This window comes from Lynx rufus, unplaced genomic scaffold (assembly GCF_022079265.1).
Source record: "Lynx rufus isolate CCGP_SWC_20201006 ecotype Redwood Valley unplaced genomic scaffold, mLynRuf1.p SCAF_4, whole genome shotgun sequence".
Lineage (NCBI taxonomy): Eukaryota > Metazoa > Chordata > Mammalia > Carnivora > Felidae > Lynx > Lynx rufus.
This window is the reverse complement of record NW_025814856.1, coordinates 19,193,610-19,216,746: the sequence shown is the minus strand read 5'-3', so window position 1 is coordinate 19,216,746 and position 23,137 is coordinate 19,193,610. Positions and strand designations below refer to the sequence as shown.

The window sequence follows — 23,137 nt, the reverse complement described above, 5'->3', positions numbered from 1 at the left end:
TATTCTTGTAATCTGTGTATAGATTTGAAATTTTTCAAAATAAAAAATTAGGTAAGAAGAGTCTGATGATTTTTAAAAAAGGATTACATAGAAGAATTTATCCCAAAACCAAATTATGTTGCCATCTGCCCTTCAGTTATGGTTATAAGAGTCTTAAGTCTTTGGCCCGTGAGTCTTTCCTGTATTCTACTTCCTCTTCTTTCATTCTCTCTAAAATTTCTTCTTATTGGGTTTTCATTCTTACTAGTCTACCCCAACCGCTCCTAACTAGATCTTCAATCTTACACAACAACACCAGACATATTTGATTAGTCCATCCTCTAAATACTTTCTTTGCTTGGTCTCCAAGACACTACTGTTTCATTTCTCTACGTACCTCACTGGCCACAACTTTTTAGATTCTTCTGATTCTCTTCTTCACTTTATCTTTAAACATTACAGTTCCCCAGTATTCTGTCTTCGCCTCACTTCTCCATCTATAGAAATTCCTTTACTGTTTTCATCCAGCCCCGTAGTTTTAAATACCATTTGAATGCTGATGACTTCCAAATCTATGTTTGAAGCGCCAAACTCCTCAGAACTCCACATTCATAGTCAACTGCTTACCTAATATCTCCACTTGAGTCTAAGAGTCATTTTAAACTTAACATGTCCAAAATTGAATCCTTTGATTTCCTCCCCAAAATATATCCCTTCCCAAGCTTCCACATTTCTGTGAATGGCAACCACATCTCCAGAGTTATTAAGACAAAAAACCCTGAAGTCATCTTCAATTCCTTTTTTGTCTACTCTACATGCTCAACAAATACTGTCAGCTCTAACTTCAAAATATACGGCACCTTACCACTTCTCGTCACACCAGGGAACATGTGAATCCAAGCTATCATTCTGTCTTCCATGGACCTCTATAGTATTCTACCAAGTCTCCTTGCTTCTACCTTTCCCCACTATAGTTCTAGTTTCAACAAAGCAGCCCAGAATAACACTTTTAAAATTAAAAACATGTCCCTTCTCTTTCTGAAAGTTTTTAGTGACTTCCAGGATCATTCAATAAAAGATAACACCCCTGACATAGCCTACAAGGCCCTACAATATTTATTCCTTTGCTGCCACTCTGGACTCATCTCCTTTTACTGACGTCACCTTCACACACTGTAGTGAAACTGTCTACCTTACTCTACCTGAACAAAAAAGGCACATTTTGCACATAAAGGATTAGAGTAGAGATAAAGCTCATGGATTAAGGGCTTGGAATAGGAGTCAGAGAAGAATGATGAAGGGAGGCCCAAGAGGAAGAATGGAACAAGAATAGCCATAGAAATTAAGGAAGAAAAAGGATACCAAAAAGAGATATATCATCAATGTAATATTTATAAGAGTGGGGGAGAAAAAATGATAAAGGAGAATTAACTCATAACAGGGAACAGAGTAAAAATACCATGTATTAAAAAAATGGGAAATCACATTAACATATTATACTGGCTATTTCTGAATGACAGTATTCTTCTAACATCCCTTGTTTTCAGATGTTTACGCTTTGTTATGGCTAGACTATCTCACTTTTGCCCTATATATCTTTAGTTTGGTCCTTTATCCAAGGGCATATATTTACAACCTTTAGCAATCTCAACAAAAAGTCCAAAATACTTTCCCAAGGCCCCTATAACTTGCCAGTCCTTGAACTCTAATATTTTTTTCACCAATATTAAGTGGCTGGTGAAGTCTATTCAGTTTGCTAGCTGTACTCTCTAAGATTCCTCAACTCTTACATAGCTCAAAAGAAGCTAGAACTAACTCAATTACTTAGGGGGAATTTGCAAACAGATTAAGACCCTAATTCTCTGAGGTTCTCTTCTCTCCAGGTTTTAACCTCTTACTTTCCAATCTCCCTGAGAGTTCCAAACTCCAGCCTGTTTCCTCATCCCTGAAAGACTACCACTTTCTGTTTGGAATCTGCTCCACCAGTTGACAGCAAACTGAAAAATTCTCTGTGGAAAAAAAGCCAAAATAAACATGAACTCTTCCTGTATGAATCCCTTCCTTCAAGGATCAAAATTCCCCAAGATCCTCCAAAATTTTAAAGAGAGAAAGAGAGAGACCGACAGAAAGAGAGAGACCAAGAAACAGACACTTAACTATAGAGAATTAACTGATGGTTACCTGAGGGGAGGTGGATGCGGGGAGGGGTCAAATAGGTGACGGGGATTAAGGAGGGCACTTGTGATGAATCACTACATTCTACACCTGCAACTAATATTACACTATATGTTAACTAAGTGGAATTTAAATAAAAACTTGGGGGAAAAAAGATCCTCCCTACATTGATTGCATTTCAGCACCTAAAGACAATTTTTTAATACTTTCTTCAGATTTCAGAAATATTATTTAGGACCACCAAACTGTGGGAGGTTTGCCTACTGAATTGATTCTACATAGCTTTCTAAAATTTACATCAAAAAAACGATTTCTCTGCTTCCTTAGAGAAAGTGTGCTTCCAACAAATATGGCTGCTCTGACTCCTAAAAACTGAGAACAAACTGAGGGTTTATGGGGGGTGGGAGGAAGGGGTGGGTGGGTGATGGGTATTGAGGGCACCTGTTGGGATGAGCACTGGGTGTTGTATGCAAACCAATCTGACAATAAATTTCATAATAAAAAAATTTAAAAAAAGAAATCAAACCAATTCTCTTACACATTAAAAAAAAAGAAAAACAAATATGGCTGCTCTGTATAATTATTTAAGCCATATCTCCTTTGCCTTCCAGAAACAAACTGAATCGAGGTAGAGATTTTTCTGCTAACAAAGTGGTCGTTAATTTCCTTTACAACTATTATAAACAGGGAACACTGCTCTTGGATTTAAGATGAGTCCCTGGTTATCAATCAGGAAGTGTATTATTTTGCTAGCATTTTCTGAGGTACTCTATTTCTAGATCCCTAAACATTCTATCTCCTTGTCTCATCTCACTTCCATGCAGTTTCTGTCAATTTCAGCTCTTATCAGTCTTATTACTGAACTAAGTGTTACAAATCAGGGGCATTATTTTTGAATTTTGTATTTTTGCATTATATTTTGCATTTTGAGGTGAGCTATTCACATTCAGAAATTATTATTCACATTATTAGTACTTCCAGAAATATATGCCTTCCTGGTCCAGGTCTAGACACTCTCTCTTCCTTTTTCCACACAACTTCTATACAGTCTTGATGATTTTGGCAATCCTTTCCTATAAATTTGAGATAGACTATTTGTTGCAAACGTTCACTAAAAGAGGATTTTCAAGTTTCCTTTCTCTATATCCGTTTGTCTTTGATATTTTATAAAAGAAGAAGGAGAATAAAAAAAAGGTATGCTGATCGTGCATTCATATCAGAATCTTCTTACAGGCTTACTATTCCTCAATAACAAATTTTATCTTAGAATGCATACCAGTCACCTAATAATACCTCTCATCTCTAAATCCACCCTTCTAGGCACTGACTCTGAGGCTGGGATTTGCCAACTTTGCCTCACAAGCTCCTCTGTCTACTGGGGGCACCTGAAAGATACTGGGGAAAGGAGATAAGAAGTGTTTCTTGCTGTTCCTATACACAGTTCCTAACCAGAGAAAATAGGTCCCAGCCTCCAGTTGTTATTGGCATTCCCAGAAACAGCCTCACTGCCCTTCTTCATATATACCAGCAACAGCCATGTGATGTTCTTACTCCTCAGATGTTTGAGCTCCGGTATCTCAAGACCCATCTTCCCAGATCCTGAGTTCTAGTATCCCCAGCCCATTATCTTTTGTATCCCCAGCCTACAGAGTATAGACTTCTTTCTGTAGTTATTATTTTTGGTTACATCAGTATTTCCTCTTTTTTTTCATTTTCAAACACGTATGTAAACAATAACCCATATTAAATTCTACCTTGTAGGGGCGCCTGGGTGGCACAGTCAGTTAAGCATCCGACTTCAGCCAGGTCACGATCTCACGGTCCGTGAGTTCGAGCCCCGTGTCAGGCTCTGGGCTGATGGCTCGGAGCCTGGAGCCTGTTTCCGATTCTGTGTCTCCCTCTCTCTCTGCCCCTCCCCCGTTCATGCTCTGTCTCTCTCTGTCCCAAAAATAAATAAACGTTGAAAAAAAAATTAAAAAAAAAAAAAAAATTCTACCTTGTAAAGCAACTCATAAGTTCTTGTTTCCTGATTAAGCCCTAACTAAACTCTGATGCTTACTCAACCTCTGTTCAAAAACATTATTTCTAGTACCAAAAGCTATCACACTTATATAGTACCTTAAATTTTATATTTTAAAATGATAAATTCTGGAAAATAAAATCACAATTTTATAATAACACATATTTATTACTTTTAAAATTAGAGCATGACAGTAAAGAATTTCTAAAAGTCACTCACAATGTGAATGTGCAAAAACAACAAATGTTAACACTGATGTATTTACATCTTGCTCTCTTCTATTCAGAGATTGTACTTGTTATCCTATCAGAACCTATTCTCAAAGTAATAAATAAATTATTAAAAACATACTGCATGCATTATGTTTTTAGAAAATTCACAACCCAGGTTACCTTTCAGGTACAGAAGAAAAGATATTAAAGTTGTCAGTATTTTAAGAAATAGTTATATTCTCAGAATTATATATTATATTATATATGATAAAGCAAACTTATTTTTGGCAGGAAAACATGTTAATAGCATATTTTATACTACAAACCAAAATGAAAAAAAGCCTTCATCCACAATCTATAAAAATTATGAATAAATTTAGTAAGGCCAACTACTCACCCCCTATTACTGACAATTGCCTTTTTCAAGTGAATATAATTTACAGGAAAGATACCCTGTAAAAGAGAAAAGATTTCCCATTAGAAAAAGCAATTTCTGATTAACATCACATATATACTAAAATAGCAGCCAGATTTCAGCATGGAAATCAACAATACAGTAGAACTCTTAATGTAGCAACCACTTTGCATATTAACAATGCAAAATTGCACAAACTATACACATTAGATAGGAATTTCATTGTCATTTGCACTCAGAGTCTATCTTCAGGTGAAAACTGTGATCTTAAGCAACAACCAAAAAGATTATTTTAAGTTACAGATTGGAAATATTCCACCTAATCACTCTCAGGATATAGACTTATATACAAAGCTTGGCATGTATCTACAAAACTATCCCCTAACCAACAACTTATACATTACCCAGCTCTGAGCTAGAGAAACAATTCTCGGACTCTGACAAACATTTATATTCACCAGAATGAACCAATTTGGAAGTTTCCATAAATATTTCTCTTTTTACTCTTTCTAAATAGTTTCCATTTTGATATTTGCCATAATTTGATTTCAATTCCTAAGGTACAAAAAGATGTATTGTTTTAAAAAAAAATGAAGTTTTGCAATCAGTGTTTCGTTATTTTTCCCTGATGTATGAAACCCTTCAAATACAACACAAATGGTCTCAATTCTTTTATGTATACTCTTTGGCCCACATCACTACCAAAAATAAATCTATACCACACAAGTCCATCAGCAACTAGACTACAGTAATTCATTTTATAGTTTTCAGTATACAGATATTTCACCTCCTTGGTTAAATTTATTCCTAACCATCTGCTTGTTTTCAATCCTATTTTGAATAGCACTGTTGTCTGTATTTCTTTTTCAAATATTTCATTGTTAGAGAGTAAGAAACACAACTAAATTCTGTGTGTTAATTTTATATCCTGCAATTTTACTGAATTTGCTGATTAGTTTCAGCAGGTTTTTGGTGGAGTCTTTAGGATTTTCTACATATAATCAAATCATCTGCAAACAAATACAATTTTACTTCTTCCTTTCTGATTTAGATGCCTTCTGTTTCCTTTTCTCACCTGACTGCTCTGGCTAGGACTTCCAGTACTATGTTGGACAGGAGTGGTGAAAATGAGGATTCTTGTCTTGTTTCTCATCTTAGAGGAAAAACTTTCATTTCAAACCCGTTTACCATTGAGTATGACATCAGCTGTGGGTTTGTCATATGATGGCCTTTTTTATGTTGAGATATGTTCCTTCTAAACCCACTTTTCTGAGAATTCTATTCATGAAAGGATTTTGTATTTTGTCAAAATGGTTTTTCTGCACCTACTGAAATGATTACATGATTTTTATCTTTCATTCTATCAATGAGGTGTATCATATTAATTAGTTTGGTAATGTTGAACCATCCTTTCATTCCTTGGATAAATCCCATTTTATCATGGCATAAAAGCCTTTAAATGTACTATTAAGTTTGGATTGTTAAAGTTTTTTGAGAATTTTTGCATCTGTATTCATCAGGGATACTGTCTTTGGTTTTCTTTTTCATTTAGCATTCTTATCTGGCTTGGGTATCAGGGTATTACTGGCCTCATGAACTGAGCCTGGAAGTGTTTCCTCCTCTTCAATTTTCTGCAAGAGTTAGAGAAGAATTGGTATTAATTTTTTAAAGTTTGGTAGAATTCACCAGTAAAGTCATCAGGTCCTGAACTTTCTTTGTTGGAAGAATCTGATTGCTGATGCAATCTCCTTACTCATTACTGGATCATTAATATATTTTTTTTATTTTTTCCTGATTTATCCTTAGTAGGTTACATGTTTCTAGGAATTCATCCATTTCCTCTATATTATCCAATTCGCTGGCAAATAATTGTTCATGGCATTCTCTTATAATCCCTTGTATTTCTGTAGTACCTTTTTTTTTTTTTTTTTTTTGGTGAGAGAGAGAGAGGGCAAGCAAGGGAGGGCAGAGGGGTAGAAGGGGAGAATCTTTAAGGTTTTTAAAATATTTATTTATTTGGGGGAGCGCACAAGCGGGGGAGGGGCAGAGGGAGGATCTAAAGCAGGTTCTGCGCTGACAGGCCAACAGCAGCAAGCCTAATGCAGGACTCGAACTAATGAACCCGCAAGATCATGACCTGAGCCGAAGTGGCTCAAATGACTGAGCCACCCAAGTGCCCAAGGGAGAGAGAATTTTTTTTTAATGTTTTATTTTTGAGACAGAGAGAGAAAGAGGTGGGAGTGTGAGCAGGGGAGGGGCTGAGAGAGAGGGAGACACAGAATCCAAAGCAGGCTCCAGGCTTGGAGCTGTCAGTACAAAGCCTGAATCGAAGCTCAAACCACGAACTGCAAGATCATGACCTGAGCCGAAGTCAGACACTCAACCAACTAAGCCACCCAGGCACCCCAAGAGAAAATGTTAGGCAGGCTCCACACCCAGTGCAGAGCCCCACGTGGGTCTCTATCTCAGGACCATGCAATCATGACCTGAACCAAAATTCAAGAGTCGGATGTTTAACCAACTAAGCCACCCTTCTGTGGTATCATTTTTAATGCTTCCTATTTTATGTCTCATTTTGAGTCTTTCCTTTTTTTTCCTTTAATCTAAGCATTTGTCAATTTTTATCTTTAAAAAAAAAAAAAGACAGCTCTCAGTTTTGTTAATCCTTTTTTTTTTTAGTATTTATTTATTTTTGACAGAGAGAGAGACAGAGTGTGAGCAGGGGAGTGGCAGAGAGAGAGGGAGACACAGAATCCGAAGCAGGCTCCAGGCTCTGAGCCATCAGCCCAGAGCCTGATGTGGGGCTCGAACTCACAGACCGCGAGATCATGACCTGAGCCAAAGTGAGACGCCCAACCAACTGAGCCACCCAGGCACCCCTGTTAATCCTTTTATAGTTTTCTGGTCTCTATTTCACTTTTCCCACTCTGATCTTTATTTCTTTCCATCTGCTGAATTTGAGCATAGTTGGTTCTTTTTCTAGTTCACTGAGGTGTAAAGTTGGGTTATTTGACATTTTCTTTTTTCTTATTGTAAGGCATTGATTATTATAAAATTGTCTCTTAACACTGGAGCAACCCATAGGCTTTGGTATGCTGTTTCCATTTTCATTTATATCAAGATATTTTTTAATTTCCTTTTTGATTTTCTGACCCACTGCTTGTTCAGAACTGTGTTGTTTAATTTGCACATACTTGTGAATTTTCCAGTTTTCTTCCCATTATTGATTTCTACTTTTATACCATTGTGGTCTGAAAAGATACATAGTATAATTTCAATCTTCTTAAATTTGCTAAGTCTTGTTATGTGGCCTATCATATGATCTATTCTGAAGAATGTTCCATCTTCAGTTGAGAAGAATGTATATCCTGATGCTGGTGAATGAAGTGTTGTATCTATGTCTGTGAGATACATTTGGTCTAAAGTTCAGTTCAAGTCAAGTGTTTCCTTGTTGATTTTGTCTGAATAATCTATTGCTGAAACGGAAGTAATGAAGTGTCCTTTTACTATTGTATTATCATCTAATTTTCCCTTCAAATCTGTATCTGTTTAATATATTTATTACATACTAATATATTAGTTTTTGATGCACCTATAGATATGATTGCTATATCTTCCTGATGAGCTGATTCCTTTATCATTATACAATGACCTTCTTGGTCTCTAGTCAACAATTTTTATCTTAAAGTCTATTTTACCTGGAGTAAATATAACTACCTATGCTCTCTTCTGGTTTCCACTTGCACAAAATATCATTTCCTATCCCTTTACTTTCAACTTATGTATGTCCCTAAAGGTGAAGTAAGTCTCTTAAAGGTGGTATGTAATTAATGGGGCCTTGTCTTTTAATCATTCTAGCTACTTTAGGCCTGTTGATTAGGGAATTCAATTCATTTACATTTAGAGTAATTATTGATAGGTAAAGAATTACCATCTTGTTGTTTCCAGTTGTTCTATAGCTGCCTTGTTCCTTTTTCCATCTCTTGGCTGCCTTCCTTTATGAACTGATGATTTTCCATGGTGGTATGCTTTGATTCCCTGTATCTTCTGTGATTCTACTATAGGTTTTTGCTTTGTGGTTATCATAGTATTTATGTAACACAACTTGTAACAGTCTATTTTAAGCCAGTAACAACTTAATTTTGATCATATACAAAAACTCTAGTCTTTTACTCTCCCCTGCTCTTACTGTTTTCGATGTCACAATTTACCTATACTTTGAATTATTATAGCTATAGTTTTTTAAACACTCTCCTCTTTTAACACTAGAGCTAATATATCACCATATTATAGTATTAGAGTATTTTGAATTTGAGTATATACTTACCTTTACCAGAGTTTTATATTTTCATTTTTTCATGTTACTAATTAGGGTCCTTTCATTTCAGCTTGAAGAACTCCTTTCAGCATTGCTTGTAAGGCAGGTCTAGTGATGATAAATTCCCTCAGCTTTTGTTTAGCTGGGAAGTTTATATCTCTCCTTAATTTCTGAAGGACAGCTCTGCTAGGTAAAGTATTCTTGGTTGGTGTGGTTCTTTTTTCTTTCACCACTTGGAATAATTATCTCTCTCTCTTCTGGCCTGTAATATTTCTGCTGAGAAATCCACTGACAGCCTAATCAGGGGTGGGAGTACTTTGTAAGTTACAAATTTTGTTTTTCTTGCTGCTTTTAAGATCTCTCCTTGTCTGTAACTTTGACAGTTTTATTATAATGTCTCTTAGAAGGGATTTCTTCACGTTCAGTTTATCTGGTGGCCTATTAACTTCATGAACTTGGATGTCCAAATTTCTCCCTAGATTTGGGAAGTTATCAGCCATTAATATGCTTTCTGCCCTCTTCTTCTTCTTCTTTTAGAACTTTAATGATTCACAAATTGGTCCTACTGATAGCTGCCAATGATCATAAAGGCTTTCTTCACTCTTCCTCATTTTTTTTTCTTCTTTTCTAGTCAGTTCTCCTCTGACTGGATAATTTTAAAGTTCCTATCTTTAATTTCACTTATTTTTTTCTTCTGCTTCATCAAGCCTGCTGTTGATGTGCTCTACTGCATTTTTTTTTACCATTTCATTCATTGAATACTTCAACCCCAGAATTTCTGTTTGGTTCTTTTTCATTATTTCTAATTCTTTGATAAATTTTTCATTTTGTTAGTGTATTATTTTCCTGATTTCAATGAACTGTCTCTCTGGGTTTTCTTTAACTCATCAAATTTCCTTAATACAGCTCTTTGAATTCTTTATCAGAAAAATTGTACATCTCCATGTCTTTGGATTCAGTTACTGGAAAATTTTTTATGATCCTTTCGTGGTGTTTATTTCCTTGGTTTTTCATGTTTCTTGGGAGTTCTGTGTTATGGTGTTCACATTTGAAGTAGCAGTCACCCCCTCCAGTTTTTACTAATTCCCATCAGGGTAGAAATACCTTCCAATGTCCCTCCTAGAGACTCTGCAAAATTCTCAGACCTTCCACGAACCTGCTCCAAGCTTCTTGCTCACTTTTGTGGCAGAATTCTTCAGCACGTATGCCTTTATTGATCCTATAATGCACCAGGTTGAGTGCTGACAGCCTCTCTCATGTTTTCCCAAGAGTGGCACTAAAGCTCAAGTTTGTGGTCTCTGGACTACAGATTCTGTGTGCTTTCTGTATATACTCATGAGCAGTGTTCCAAAGCTGGCTCTTGCCACCACCTTAAAGAGTATGCACAGTAAGCCAGCTACAGTGTGGGGGGGTGTGTGTGTAGGTGAGGCACACAAAGCACTGAGGATGTCTATGGGCCTATGGGGGAATCCGGAGTGGGGGGCTTTCCCAGCAGTTAATGGGTGGGCTTCTTGATAGAGTCTGCTGCACAGCAGGCTCTGCGTCTATTTAATGCCACCCAAAAATTCTATGTGCCACTTTCCCAAACTCTTTCCACCTCTCAATCATGGAACTCCCAATTTAGGACTCTGAATATGGCAAGACAGAAATGAGCCTCTCTGGCAGCATCTACAAAGCTGGAAAAGTTGGATGCTTACTTTCATGCTCTCTCTTGACCTCAGGGAGAAATCACGGGTCTAAAAAGATCTCCTTTGGTCTTTATCTATTGCTACCTTTTGGTAAAGTTGACGCAGGTAAAGTGAAATTATTCCTATTACCCACTCCAATGTCAAACTCTTATTTTCTGCTCCAAAAGAGTGCTGGGTCTTCACCTATAGAAACCTATACATCAACAAATGTTTCCTCATCCAACGGTTACCCAAGGGTAACCAAGGGTCTGAAGAACCCAAGGGCCTTCAGAAGCTCCCAGATGACAACACAGTCACCTCACGGTACACAGCTGACTGAGGTCTGTATATTACTCAATGCACAGTTGGGTGAGACTTCTCTGGGTCCCCTGTGTACAGAATATTTGTTGTTGAGGGTGAGGACAAAAACTAGGGACATCTTATAGCACCATGATGCTGACATCAAGTCTACCAGTAATGCATTTTATATTTCAGCCCATAATAAAAGATAACCTGTACCAACAGGAAATCCTAATACAGGAAAATATGGACTTAAAACGGATAAAACACATAACTGCATGTAACCAAAACTAAATGATGACAGCCCATTATCTATAAAGGAAGAATAATAAAAAGTTAAAAAGATACAGGATTAGCATGTGCTTCCAGGAAGATGAATAAGACATAGTTTTCACCATTCCTCCTAAGTACAATGAAAAACTCCGGGCATTATAAATATAACAGAGACATATATGTAATATATATGTAAATATATAGATATTTCACACATATAACATGTATAACATATACAAAGCATATGATATATATCATATATTAAAAACTCTAGACATAAATACATCTTGTGAAAACAAGAAGAGTCTGAAAAGTAGAGGGGAAAGGTGGACCAACTAGGGACCTTGGGATGCAAGAAAGAATACAGTGGTGAATTCCCTAGATTTTCTTTTACCTTATACATCTGCTATTTGAATCTGATAAAGCTAGAAACCTAGAAACACCAATAGGCACAGACAAAAAAAAAGAATGTTCTCTCTAGCCTTAAGAACCAGGAAAGAGGGGCGCCTGGGTGGCGCAGTCGGTTAAGCGTCTGACTTCAGCCAGGTCACGATCTCACGGTCCGTGAGTTCGAGCCCCGCGTCAGGCTCTGGGCTGATCGCTCGGAGCCTGGAGCCTGTTTCCGATTCTGTGTCTCCCTCTCTCTCTGCCCCTCCCCCGTTCATGCTCTGTCTCTCTCTGTCCCAAAAATAAATAAAAAACGTTGAAAAAAAAAATTTTTTTAAAAATAAAAAAAAAGAACCAGGAAAGAGTCAGCATGTCAACAAAGAAAACTTTTCAATAATAACTACTACATTGCTTCCAAACATCAACCCTCTCCCCCAAAAAAGCTGTGGCCCAACTCCCACCCAAACAAGGAAGGTCAACTGGAAAGAATGGACTTCTACCTTTATTGGGCTATAGTAACACACCTGGACCTTGCAATGGAATAGTGTCTGAGAAGGCCAAGTTAGGAGTCAAGACTTTCTACCCAAGTGGCAGTGGAGCCCACCTGAACTTCTGCCCCTAATCAGCATTAATGAGACTCCTCCATCATTCCACTGTGGTGTCCAAAGAGGCCTAAGACAGAGTAGGAGCTTTCACCACTGCTAAGCAGTAACAAGACTACCACCCTCCTCCTGGTGTCATCAGAGACCACATGGGGAACAGAAGGCAATGCTTTCCAGCCACTAAATAATCAGTGGAAGACTACTAGGAAGGTACAAATCCTACACCTAATCAACAATAACAGGAGTGTGCACCCTTCAGTGTCAATGGAGGCTGAGTGGGTAACATGGCCCTCAGCCCCCACTTAGCAATAATGAGGCAAACCCTCTCCTTCTCCTACAGCAGCATTGTCAAGAAAAGCCAAATAAAACAAAAGGCTTAAATAAGAAGCAATATCTCATAACATAATGTCCAAAGTTCCAGGTCCATACCAAGAACCAGGAAGATCTGAAATTGAATGGGAAAAAAAAAGCAATACATACCAACACAAAGAAAACAAAGATATTAGAATTATCTGAAAATATTTTAAAGGAGCCATCATAAAAATATTTCAGTGAGCAATTACAAATATGCATGAAACCAATGGGAAGAAAAAAACTAAAGAGTCTCAGCAAAGAAACAAAAACATTTCAACAAAGAAACAAAAATGTTGAATGGTCTAAACAGTAGAATGGAGGAGGCATGGGAAAGAAGCAGTGAGCCATAGTCAGAAAAATTTGAAATAACACTTGGAATGTGATATTATGATGTAATAAGAAATATATATTTCTTCATCTCCAGTCCCTAACACAAAAGTTTCTAAAACTCTTTGAAGGATAGAAGCATCTTTTGTTATTCATGATGAGTCCCTTTCAACCCTACTGGGGATTATACTAATGAGGTGACCCTTGGTGGGCCCCCAGATAGCTTCAGAATGGGAGATGCCAGAGGAATCATGCAATTAGAGGGTCGGTACTTTCAGCTCCACTCTCCAACCCACAGGGAGGGAAGAGGAGCTGGAGACTGAGTTAATCACCAAGGGCCAGTGATGTCATACATCATGCCTTCATAATGGAATTCTGATAAAAACAAACAATAGGGTTTGGAAAGCTTCCAGGCTAATGAACACATCAAGTTACTATGTCAAGAAGGACATAGAAGCTCCATGTCCCAGTCTACATACCTTGCCGTAAGCATCTTTTCTATTTGCCTGTTCCTAAGTTGGATCCTTTATAATAAACTGATAATAGTAATTAAGTTGTCTTCCTGAGTTCTGTGAGCTGTTCTAGCAAATAATCAAACATGAGAAGGGGATCATAGGAACCCTCAATTTATACTAGTTGATCAGAAGTATAGAAGTCCAGGACTTGAGATTGGCATCTGAAGTGAAGATGGTCTTGTGGGACTGAGCACTTAACATGTGGGATCTGACCCAGAGTTAGTGCCAGAAATGGACTGAATTTTGGACACCCAGCGGGTATCCAGACATCTGTAGAATTGGTTGTTGGTGTGGAAAACCCTGCAACTTTTTATTTTAGAAGTGTTGGGAGACTAAACAATAAAGAGAAAACAGACTTAAAAAAAAACAAAAAAGAAAAAGAGACTCAGGGACCTGTATGACTATGGCAAAAACAAAACAGAATCTAACATTCTTATTATCAGGTCCTAGGAGGAGAGAAGAAAGAAAAAAGGCAAGACTTAGAATGTACACGAACAGAACAAATCCTAGTGACAATATGAAGCAATAAGAACTCTCACCCATTGCTGGTGAGAATGCAAAATGGTACAGCCACGTTGGAAGACAGTCTGGAAGTTTCTTATAAAATTAATATACTCTTACCATACAATCTAACAACTGCATGCATTGGTAATTACCCAGTGAATTGAAAACTTATGTCCACACAAAAATCTGTACACAAATGTTTATAGCTGCTTAATTTGTAAATGCCCAAACTTGGAAGCAATCAAGATATCCTTCAATAGGTGAATGAAGAAACAACCTATACTCTATCCAGACAATAAAATATTATTCAGCAATACAAAGAAATGAGCTACTGGGGTGCCTGGCTGGCTCAGTCAGTGAAGTGTGTAACTCTTATCTCAGGGCTGTGGGTTCAAGCTCCATGTGGGTGTGGAGACCACTTAAAAAAAATAACACCTTTAAAAAAATCAAAAATAAATAAATGACCTATCAAGCCACCAGAAGACATGGAGGAATCTTAACTGCATGTTGCACAGCGAAAGAAGTCAATCTGAAAAGTCTACAGTCTATATGATCCTAAGTAACATTCTTTAACAGGCAAATTACAGAGGCAGTAAAAAGATCAGTGGTTGCCAAAAGTCCTGGAGGATAAGGATAAGGTATTTTTAGGGCAATGAAACTATTCTTATGAGACTGTAATGATAGATACATGACATTATGCATTTGTCAAAACCATAAAACACAAAGAGTGAACCTTGATGTAAACTATAAATAATATTAGGAGTGTATAAATACTGGTTCATTAAATGTAATAAATATACCACACTAATGCAGAATGTGAATAAGAGGAGAAGCTGAAAGAGGAAGGAGGGCTCCATGTACTTTCTGTACAATTTTTCTGTAAACCTAAAACTGTTCTAAAAAATAAAGTCTAATAAAACTTAAAATTTTTAAAAATGACAGAAAACTTCCCAAATTTAGCAAAAGACAAAACCTCCATATTGAAGAAGCTGACCAAACCCCAAACAGAATAAACCAAAAGAAACACATACCAAGACACAACATAGTTACATTTCTGAATACTATAGGGAAAAGAAAGAAAAGAAAAGAAAAGAAAAGAAGAGAAGAGAAGAGAAGAGAAGAGAAGAGAAGAGAAGAGAAGAGAAAAGAAAAAAAAGTAGCAAGAGAGAAACAATACCTAACCTCAAGTGGAAAAAAAATTCAAATGACAGTGAATTTTTCACCAGAACGAGAGAGGATGAGCATCACTACTCACAGTAGCCAAACATGGAAACAATTCAAATCTCCATCAACTGATAAGCAGACAAACATACTGTGGTATAGTCATAAAATGGAATGTTATTCGGACATAAAAGCAATTAAGTACAAATATATGTCACATCAATAAATAATCTTGAAAACATCATACTGAGTAACAGAAGTCAGGCACAAAAGGCCACGAAAGTATCCAGAATAGGCAAACCCACAAAGACAGTAGTTGTCAAGGGCTGGGGGGAAAGGGGAATTGGTATAAGGGTTCATATTTGGGGTGACAAGAAGATTTTGGAATTAGATAGTGGTAATGGTTGTAAAACACTAGGAATGTACTAAATGTCAACACGGAAGATACTGTCTTATGTGAATCTTACCACTATTTTTTAAATTTTATAATATAACTGTAAAATTTTAAATTTTATAATCAGAAATATTTTTAAATTTTTATTAATAAAACATAAGGAACAAAAGGAAGTGGCAAAAAGTTCTCACTGCTGAAAGAAAATAACTATTGGGGTGGCTGGGTGGCTCAGTCGGTTGGGTGTCCAACTTCAGGTCAGGTCATGATCTAGCGGTTTGGGAGTTCGAGTCCTGAGTCAGGCTCTGCGCTAACAGCTCAGAGCCTGGAGCCTGCTTCGGATTGTGTGTCTCCTCCTCTCTCTGCCCCTCCCATGTTCATGCTCTGTCTCTGTCTCTCAATAATAAATAAATGTTATAAATTAAAAAAAAAATAACTGTTAACTTAGAATCCTATACCCCCTGGAAATATTCTTTGGGAATGAAAGAGAAGTCAGGAGATTTTCAGATGAAAGAAAACTAAAAGAATTTGTTACCAGCAGATCTATCCTAAAAGAAGAGAAAATTATCTAAACATAAGAAAAATGGTAAAACAAAATAATCTTGAAACATCAGGGAGAAAGAAAAAAGAAGGTAAGCAAAAACGTGTGGAAATATGATTGACTTTCATCCTCTTGAATTTTTAAGATTATGTATGATGGTTTGAAAAATTAAAAATTATAACAGTATCTGTTGTGGTTCATGTATGAGAAAAAATATTTGACACACTTGTAAAGAGAAAAGTAAACAAATATAAAGAGAGACAAGTTTTCTACAATTCACACAACCAGAAAAATGGCAATTCCAATACACTGTAATGAGTTCCTCATTTACAATATAATACCTAGGAATAACCACTAAAAAGATCTACAAAGACATATACTCAAAAACACTACAAATACATTAAAATGGAATTCTCAAAAAATGCTCTGGGGTGCCAGGGTGGCTCAGTCGGTTAATCATTTGGCTTCGGCTCAGGTCATGATCTCATGGTTCATGGGTTCAATCTGCATCAGGCTTTGTTCAGACAGCTCAGAGCCTGAAGCTGCTTCAGATTCTCTGTCTCCCTCTCTCTCTCTGTCCTCCCCACCCCCCACTCTCTGTCTCTCTCAAAAATAAATAAAAACATTTTTAAAAATCTTAATGTTCAAGTAACCCACGAGGAGGAGGAAAAAGAAAGCAGAGAAAAGAATAATAGAAATAAAAAAAATAAAGGGGCCCTTGGATGGCTCAGTTAGTTAAGTGTCCAACTTCAGCTCAGGTTATGATCTCACAGTTCGTGAGTTTGAGCCCCGTGTTAGGCTCTGTGCTGTCAGCACAGAGCCTGGAGCCTGCTTTGAGTTCTGTGTCTCCTTCTCTCTCTCTGCCCTCCCCTCCTCACATTCTGCCTCTCTCTCAAAAATACATAAATATTTTTAAAAAATTTTTTTAAATCAAAAAATAAAATGGAAGACTTAATAACAAATCAATAATGACATTAAATGTAGATAATCTCAATAAATTAGTTAAAAGACACACAGCCAGAGAAATTATAAAACATGACCTAATAATATGTTGTTTACAAAAAACTAACTACAAATGTAACTATAAATACAACATCCTAGGCAAATTAGAAATATAAGCATGAAAAAACATGCAAAAGTTAATGAAAAAAGCAATAATTAATATTAAAGTAGATGCCAGAATAATTTTTTTCTTCTGACACAAAAAATGGAACATTATATAATGATACAAAGTCAATTACCAAGAAAACACAGCAATCATAAATGTATATGCACTAAATAACAGAGCTACACAATGTGTGAAGCAAAACTGACATAAATAAAAATAGACAACTCTACAATTATAGTCAGAGACCTACAGAACTAAACAGAAAAAGAGCAATGATAAAGAACTCAACACTACCACTGACCAATAGGATCTAGTGGCATTCACAGAATAATCCACTCAACAAAAGCAGATACACATTCTTTTCAAGTGCACATATGACTCATAACCAAGATATATCATGGGCAAAAACACAAATGTCACAAATTTAAAACAATCAAAATCATACACAGAATGTTTCCTTCAACCACAATAAAATCAAACTGGAAATAAATAACAGAAGGATAACAGAAAAATCTTCAAATGCTTAGATATAAAAAAAATTTTTCTAAATAATCCATGCATCAGGGGCACGTGGGTGGCTCAGTTCATTGAGCATCTGATTCTTGATTCTGGCTCTGGTAATGATCTCACAGTTCATGAGAGAAAGCCCTGAGTTGTGCTCTGTGCTGAGAGTGCAGAGTGGCTTGGGATTCTCTCTCTCTACCCCTTTCTCTCTCTCTCAAAATAAATAAACATTTAAATAGTCCATACACATCAAAGAGAACTTTTCAGAGCAAATAAAAATTACACTGAACTGAATTAAAATGACAATATAATATATCAAACTTTTGGGACACAGGTAGAGAAATGCTGAAAGGAAATTTATTGGCATTAAATGCATATATTATTATTTTGTTGTTTGTTTCAACTTTTTATTTACATTGTAATTAGTTAACATGTAATGTAATATTGGTTTCAGGAGAAACTTCAGGCTCATCATAAGTGTCCTCCTTAAAACCCATCACCCATTTAGCCCATTCCTTGCCCACCTCCCCTCCAACAACCCTCAGTTTGGTCTCTATAGTTAAGAGTCTCTCATGGTTTGCCTCCCTCTCTTTTTTTTTTTCCCCTTCCCCATGTTCATCTGTTTATTAAATTCCACAGGAGTCAGAATGACTAAAATTAACAACTCAGGAAACAACAAATATCAGTGAGGATGTGGAGAAAGGTGAACCCTCTTACACTGTTGGTGGGAATGCAAACTGGTGCTGCCACTCTGGAAAACAGTATGGAGCTTCCTCCAAAAGTTAAAAATAGAACTACTCTATGACCCAGCAATTGCACTACTAGGGATTTACCCAAAAGATACAAAACTACTGATTCAAAGTGTCACGTGCACCCCAGTGTTGACAGCAACATTACCAAAAATAGCCAAATTATGTAAAGAGCCCAAAAGTCTATCAACTGATGAATGAATAAAGCTGTGGTATGTGTGTGTGTGCTTGTGTGTGTGTGTGTGTGTATGTGTGTGTGTGTGTGTGTGTGTGTGTGTATAATAGAGTATTAGTCATAAAAAACTGAAATATTTCCATTTGCAATGGCATGGATGGAGCTAGAGTGAATTATGCTAAGTGAAATAAGTTAGAGAAATACAAATGTATATATTGGCTCAGGTCATGATCTCGTGGTTCATGACTTTCAATTCTGTGTCATGAGCTGCGGATTCTGTGTCTCCTCTCTCTCTGCCCCTCTCCCACTCATATTTTGTCTCTCTGTCTCTCTCAAAACTAAATAAAACATTAAATTTTTTTTAAAAAAGGAGAGGCTCCTGGGTGGCTCAGTCATTTAAACATCCAACTCTTGATTTCAGCTCGTTCGTGGGATTGAGCCCCACTTTGGGCTCTGTGCTGTCAGATTCTCTCTCCCCCTCTTTCTCTGTCCCACCCCCATACATGCATGCATACACTTCCTCTCTTGTGCAAAATAAACATTAAAAAAAAAAAAAAAGGAAAATGCATGGGGTGCCTGGCCAGCTCAGTCAGTAGAGCATGAGACCCTTGATCTCAGGCTTGAGTTCAAGCCCCATGTTAACCACAGAGCCTACTTAAAAAAAATAAGTAAATAGAATTTTTAAAAATTTTTTCAAAAATTAAAATAAAAAGGAAAATTGCAAATCAATAATCTAAGCTCTCTCCTCAAGAAATTAGAAGGACAGGTACCTCAGTGGCTCAGGAGATTGAGCATCCTACTCCTGATTGGCTCAGGTCATGATCTCAGAATTGTGGGATCAAGCCCCACTTTGGGCTCCATACTGAGCACTGAGCCTGCCTAGGATTCTCTCTCTCTTTTTCTGGCCCTCTCCCCCATTCACACTCTCTCCCTAAAATAAATAAAAATGAAAAAAAAGAAATTAGAAGGAAAAGAGCAAAATAAAACGAAAGTGAGCAAAAAGAACAAGAGAGCAAAAATCAACAAAATTTAAACAGAAAAACAATAGAAAAATCGAGGAGATATAAAGCTGGTCTTTGGAAAGATCAACAGGACTAATTTATTTTTTTTATTTTTTAGCATTTATTTTTGAGAGAAAGACAGAGTGCGAGAAGGGGAGGGACAGAGAGAGGCAGACACAGAATCCGAAGCAAGCTCCAGGCTCTGAGCTGTCAGAACAGCTGGCTCGAACCCACAAACTGTGAGATCATGACCCGAGCTGAAGTTGGATGCTTAACCAACTGAGCCACCCAGGCGCCCCATAACTAATTTCTACCAAGACTAACAAAGAAAAAAACATATAAGACACAAGTTATCAATATCAGGAATGAAATGGGATATTACACATACATTAAAAGGATAATAGAGGAATACTTCAAAAACTCTACATACATAAATAAGATGACATACATGAAATGGATCAATTCCTTTTAAAATGCAAACTACCATAACTCAATCAATATAAAAAAAAAAAAAATATATATATATATATATATATATATATATATATATATATATACACACACACACAGTTAGTCATTGAATAACACAGGGCTGGGGCACCAATCCCCCACACAGTCAAAACCCGATATATAACGATGACCTCTCAAAAATTTAACTATTATTAGCCTACTGTTGACCAGAAGCATTACTGACAATATGAACAGTCAATTAACACATATATTGTATGTTATATTATAGAGTGTATTCTTACAATAAAGTAAGCTAGAGAAGAATATTATTAAGGAAATCAGAAGGAAGAGGAAACAAATTTACAGTACTGTATTGTATTTATCAAAAATTCACATAGAAGTGGACCCAGGCAGTTCAAATCCATGTTATTCAAGGGTTAACATAATTTGACTAGCTTGACTAGACCTATAACTATTAAGGAAACTGAATTCATATTTTAAAACTCCTAAGAAAAAGATCTTCAGACCTAGATGGCTTCACTGCTTCATTCTATTAAATGATTGAAGAGTGAACACTACTACACAATCACAAAAGAGAAAAATAAAAACATTTTGCAATTCATTTTATGAAACCAGTATTACTCTGATACCAAAATCAAAGATAGTATAAGAAAACTATAGCCTTGGGGCGCCTGGGTGGCGCAGTCGGTTAAGCGTCCGACTTCAGCCAGGTCACGATCTCGCGGTCCGTGAGTTCGAGCCCCGCGTCGGGCTCTGGGCTGATGGCTCAGAGCCTGGAGCCTGTTTCCGATTCTGTGTCTCCCTCTCTCTCTGCCCCTCCCCCATTCATGCTCTGTCTCTCTCTGTCCCAAAAATAAATAAACGTTGAAAAAAAATTAAAAAAAAAACTATAGCCTCATATCCCTCATGAATATAGATATAAAAATTCTTAAAATGTTATCAAATAGAACATCCAATATATAAGAAGAGTTATGCATGAGGTTTATTTTAGAGATGCAAGTTATTTTCAATATTCAAAAACCAATCAATGTAATCTACCAAATTAAATCTAATGAAAAAAACCACATAATAATATTAATGCATAAAAAGCATATGACAAACTTCAACACCAATTCATGACAAAAAGAAAACTCTCAGGAAAAAAGCAAAAAACATCAGAGAAGTACCATAAGCAAAATGGTGAAGGAGTTCTCTATCATTTTCCCACCAATAAACTACTTTTAATAATCAACCACAGACAAGAACGACCTTGTGGAAGTTCAGAAGTTCCAGCACACTGTTGGAGAAAAAAAAGCAAATCTGAGACTAGATGCACTGAAGAGGGTAAGAAGAACAATTTCACTTTACCTGCATTATCCCTCACGAGGCAGCCCAGATCACTGCCAAGATAGAACTTCTAGATCTGTGATTTCTCCCATGGGGGAATATGAGAGCATCTGAGTGAGCACCTGGCTTCCTCAACTTTGTGGGATGCTGCTGAAGAGGCTCATTTCTTTCTCACCCTATCCAGAATACTGAGGTGTACTACACAACTGTAGGGCAAGAAGGGGCTAGGAGAGCAGTCAGGGCTCCCAAAAGACATAAAAGGATCCTACTAATCACTTTACAGGCTCCATCAGGAAGTCTATCCATGAGCCAATGGGGACACCTCACCTGTAAACCTTCCCAACTGGTGCAATGGCACCTTCAACATGCTGTGCACCTCCCAACTCCCCAACTCCATGGCCAGCTCCTTGTGTGTACCACCAAGGGCAACAACAAATGTAACCCTTTGTAGATGGTTTCTGAACACATGCAGAAAGTCACCCAACTCCTTAGGACTTGAAAAAAGCACAGAAACTTGAACATTCAGCACCACTTTAGGTAAAGCAAACAAGAGACTGTTAGCAACTGGCCTGATTTTACAGGATTGAGAGAATGCACACAATCTTGAGAAATCCATTCCAAAAAGGAGTATGCAGTGTGGAGCAGGTACCTTCAAAAGAAAGGTCTAAGATAGCTTCAGAATACCCATCCAGGATGACAAAAGGTATTTCTCTACCAAAGACAGTGAGTAAAAATGGAGGAAGTGACTGCTTCTTCAAACGCAAAAAAAGAAATGCAAGACTTCAAGGAACATGAAAAATAAAAGAACCATGATACACCAAAAGAACACATTTTTTTCCAGTAACCAAGCCCAAAGAAGCAGATATGCAATTTGCCCAACAAATAATTCAAAGTAGTTGTTTTTAAAAAGCTCAGGGACTGGGGCGCCTGGGTGGCTCAGTCGGTTGAGCGTCCGACTTCAGCTCAGGTCATGATCTCACGATTTGTGAGTTCGGGCCTCACGTCAGGCTCTGTGCTGACAGCTCAGAGCCTGCAGCCTGCTTCCAATTCTGTGTCTCCCTCTCTCTCTGCCCCTCCCCTGCTCATATTCTGCCTCTCTCTGTCTCTCAAAATTAAATAAATGTTTAAAAAAATTTTTTTAAATAAAATAAAATAAAAAGCTCAGGGACTTACAAGAAAACACTTCAGAAAGACCATTAAACAAAATAAGGAAAACAATACACAAACAAAATGAGAAGTTCAACAGATACACAGAAATCATAAAAAGAAAACAATTTTGGAGCAGAAGATTACAATAAATTAAATGAAAAATGTAAAAGAAAGTGCCAAAAGCAGACTACATCAGCAGAAGAAAGAATCAGCGAGATTAAAGATAGGAAGTCTGAAATTATCTAGCCAGAAGAGAACAAAGAAAAAAGAATGAGAAAGAGTAAAGAAAGTCTATGTGAATTATGGGATGCCATCAAGGGAAACAATCCATGCATTACTGCAGTTCCAGAAGGAGAAAGGAGAAAAAAGGAACAGAAATCTGATTCAAAGAAATAATGGCTGAGAAGTCCCCAAATCTGGGGAAAGATCTGAATATCCAAGTTCATGAAGCTAAGTCTCCTAAAAATATCCAACCCAAAAAGATCAATTCAAAGACACATTGTAATAAAACTG

General features: G+C 36.9%; 1 protein-coding gene across 1 annotated transcript in view; it reads right to left on the bottom strand.

Moving 5' to 3' along the window:
- The window catches only part of DOCK3 (dedicator of cytokinesis 3), a 539,924-nt gene that overhangs the window by 413,086 nt on the left and 103,701 nt on the right, over nt 1–23,137 (bottom strand). The window contains exon 4 of the mRNA XM_047095185.1: nt 4,784–4,839. Within this exon, the coding sequence (XP_046951141.1) occupies nt 4,784–4,839 (56 nt within the window). The remainder of the gene's footprint in view (nt 1–4,783; nt 4,840–23,137) is intronic.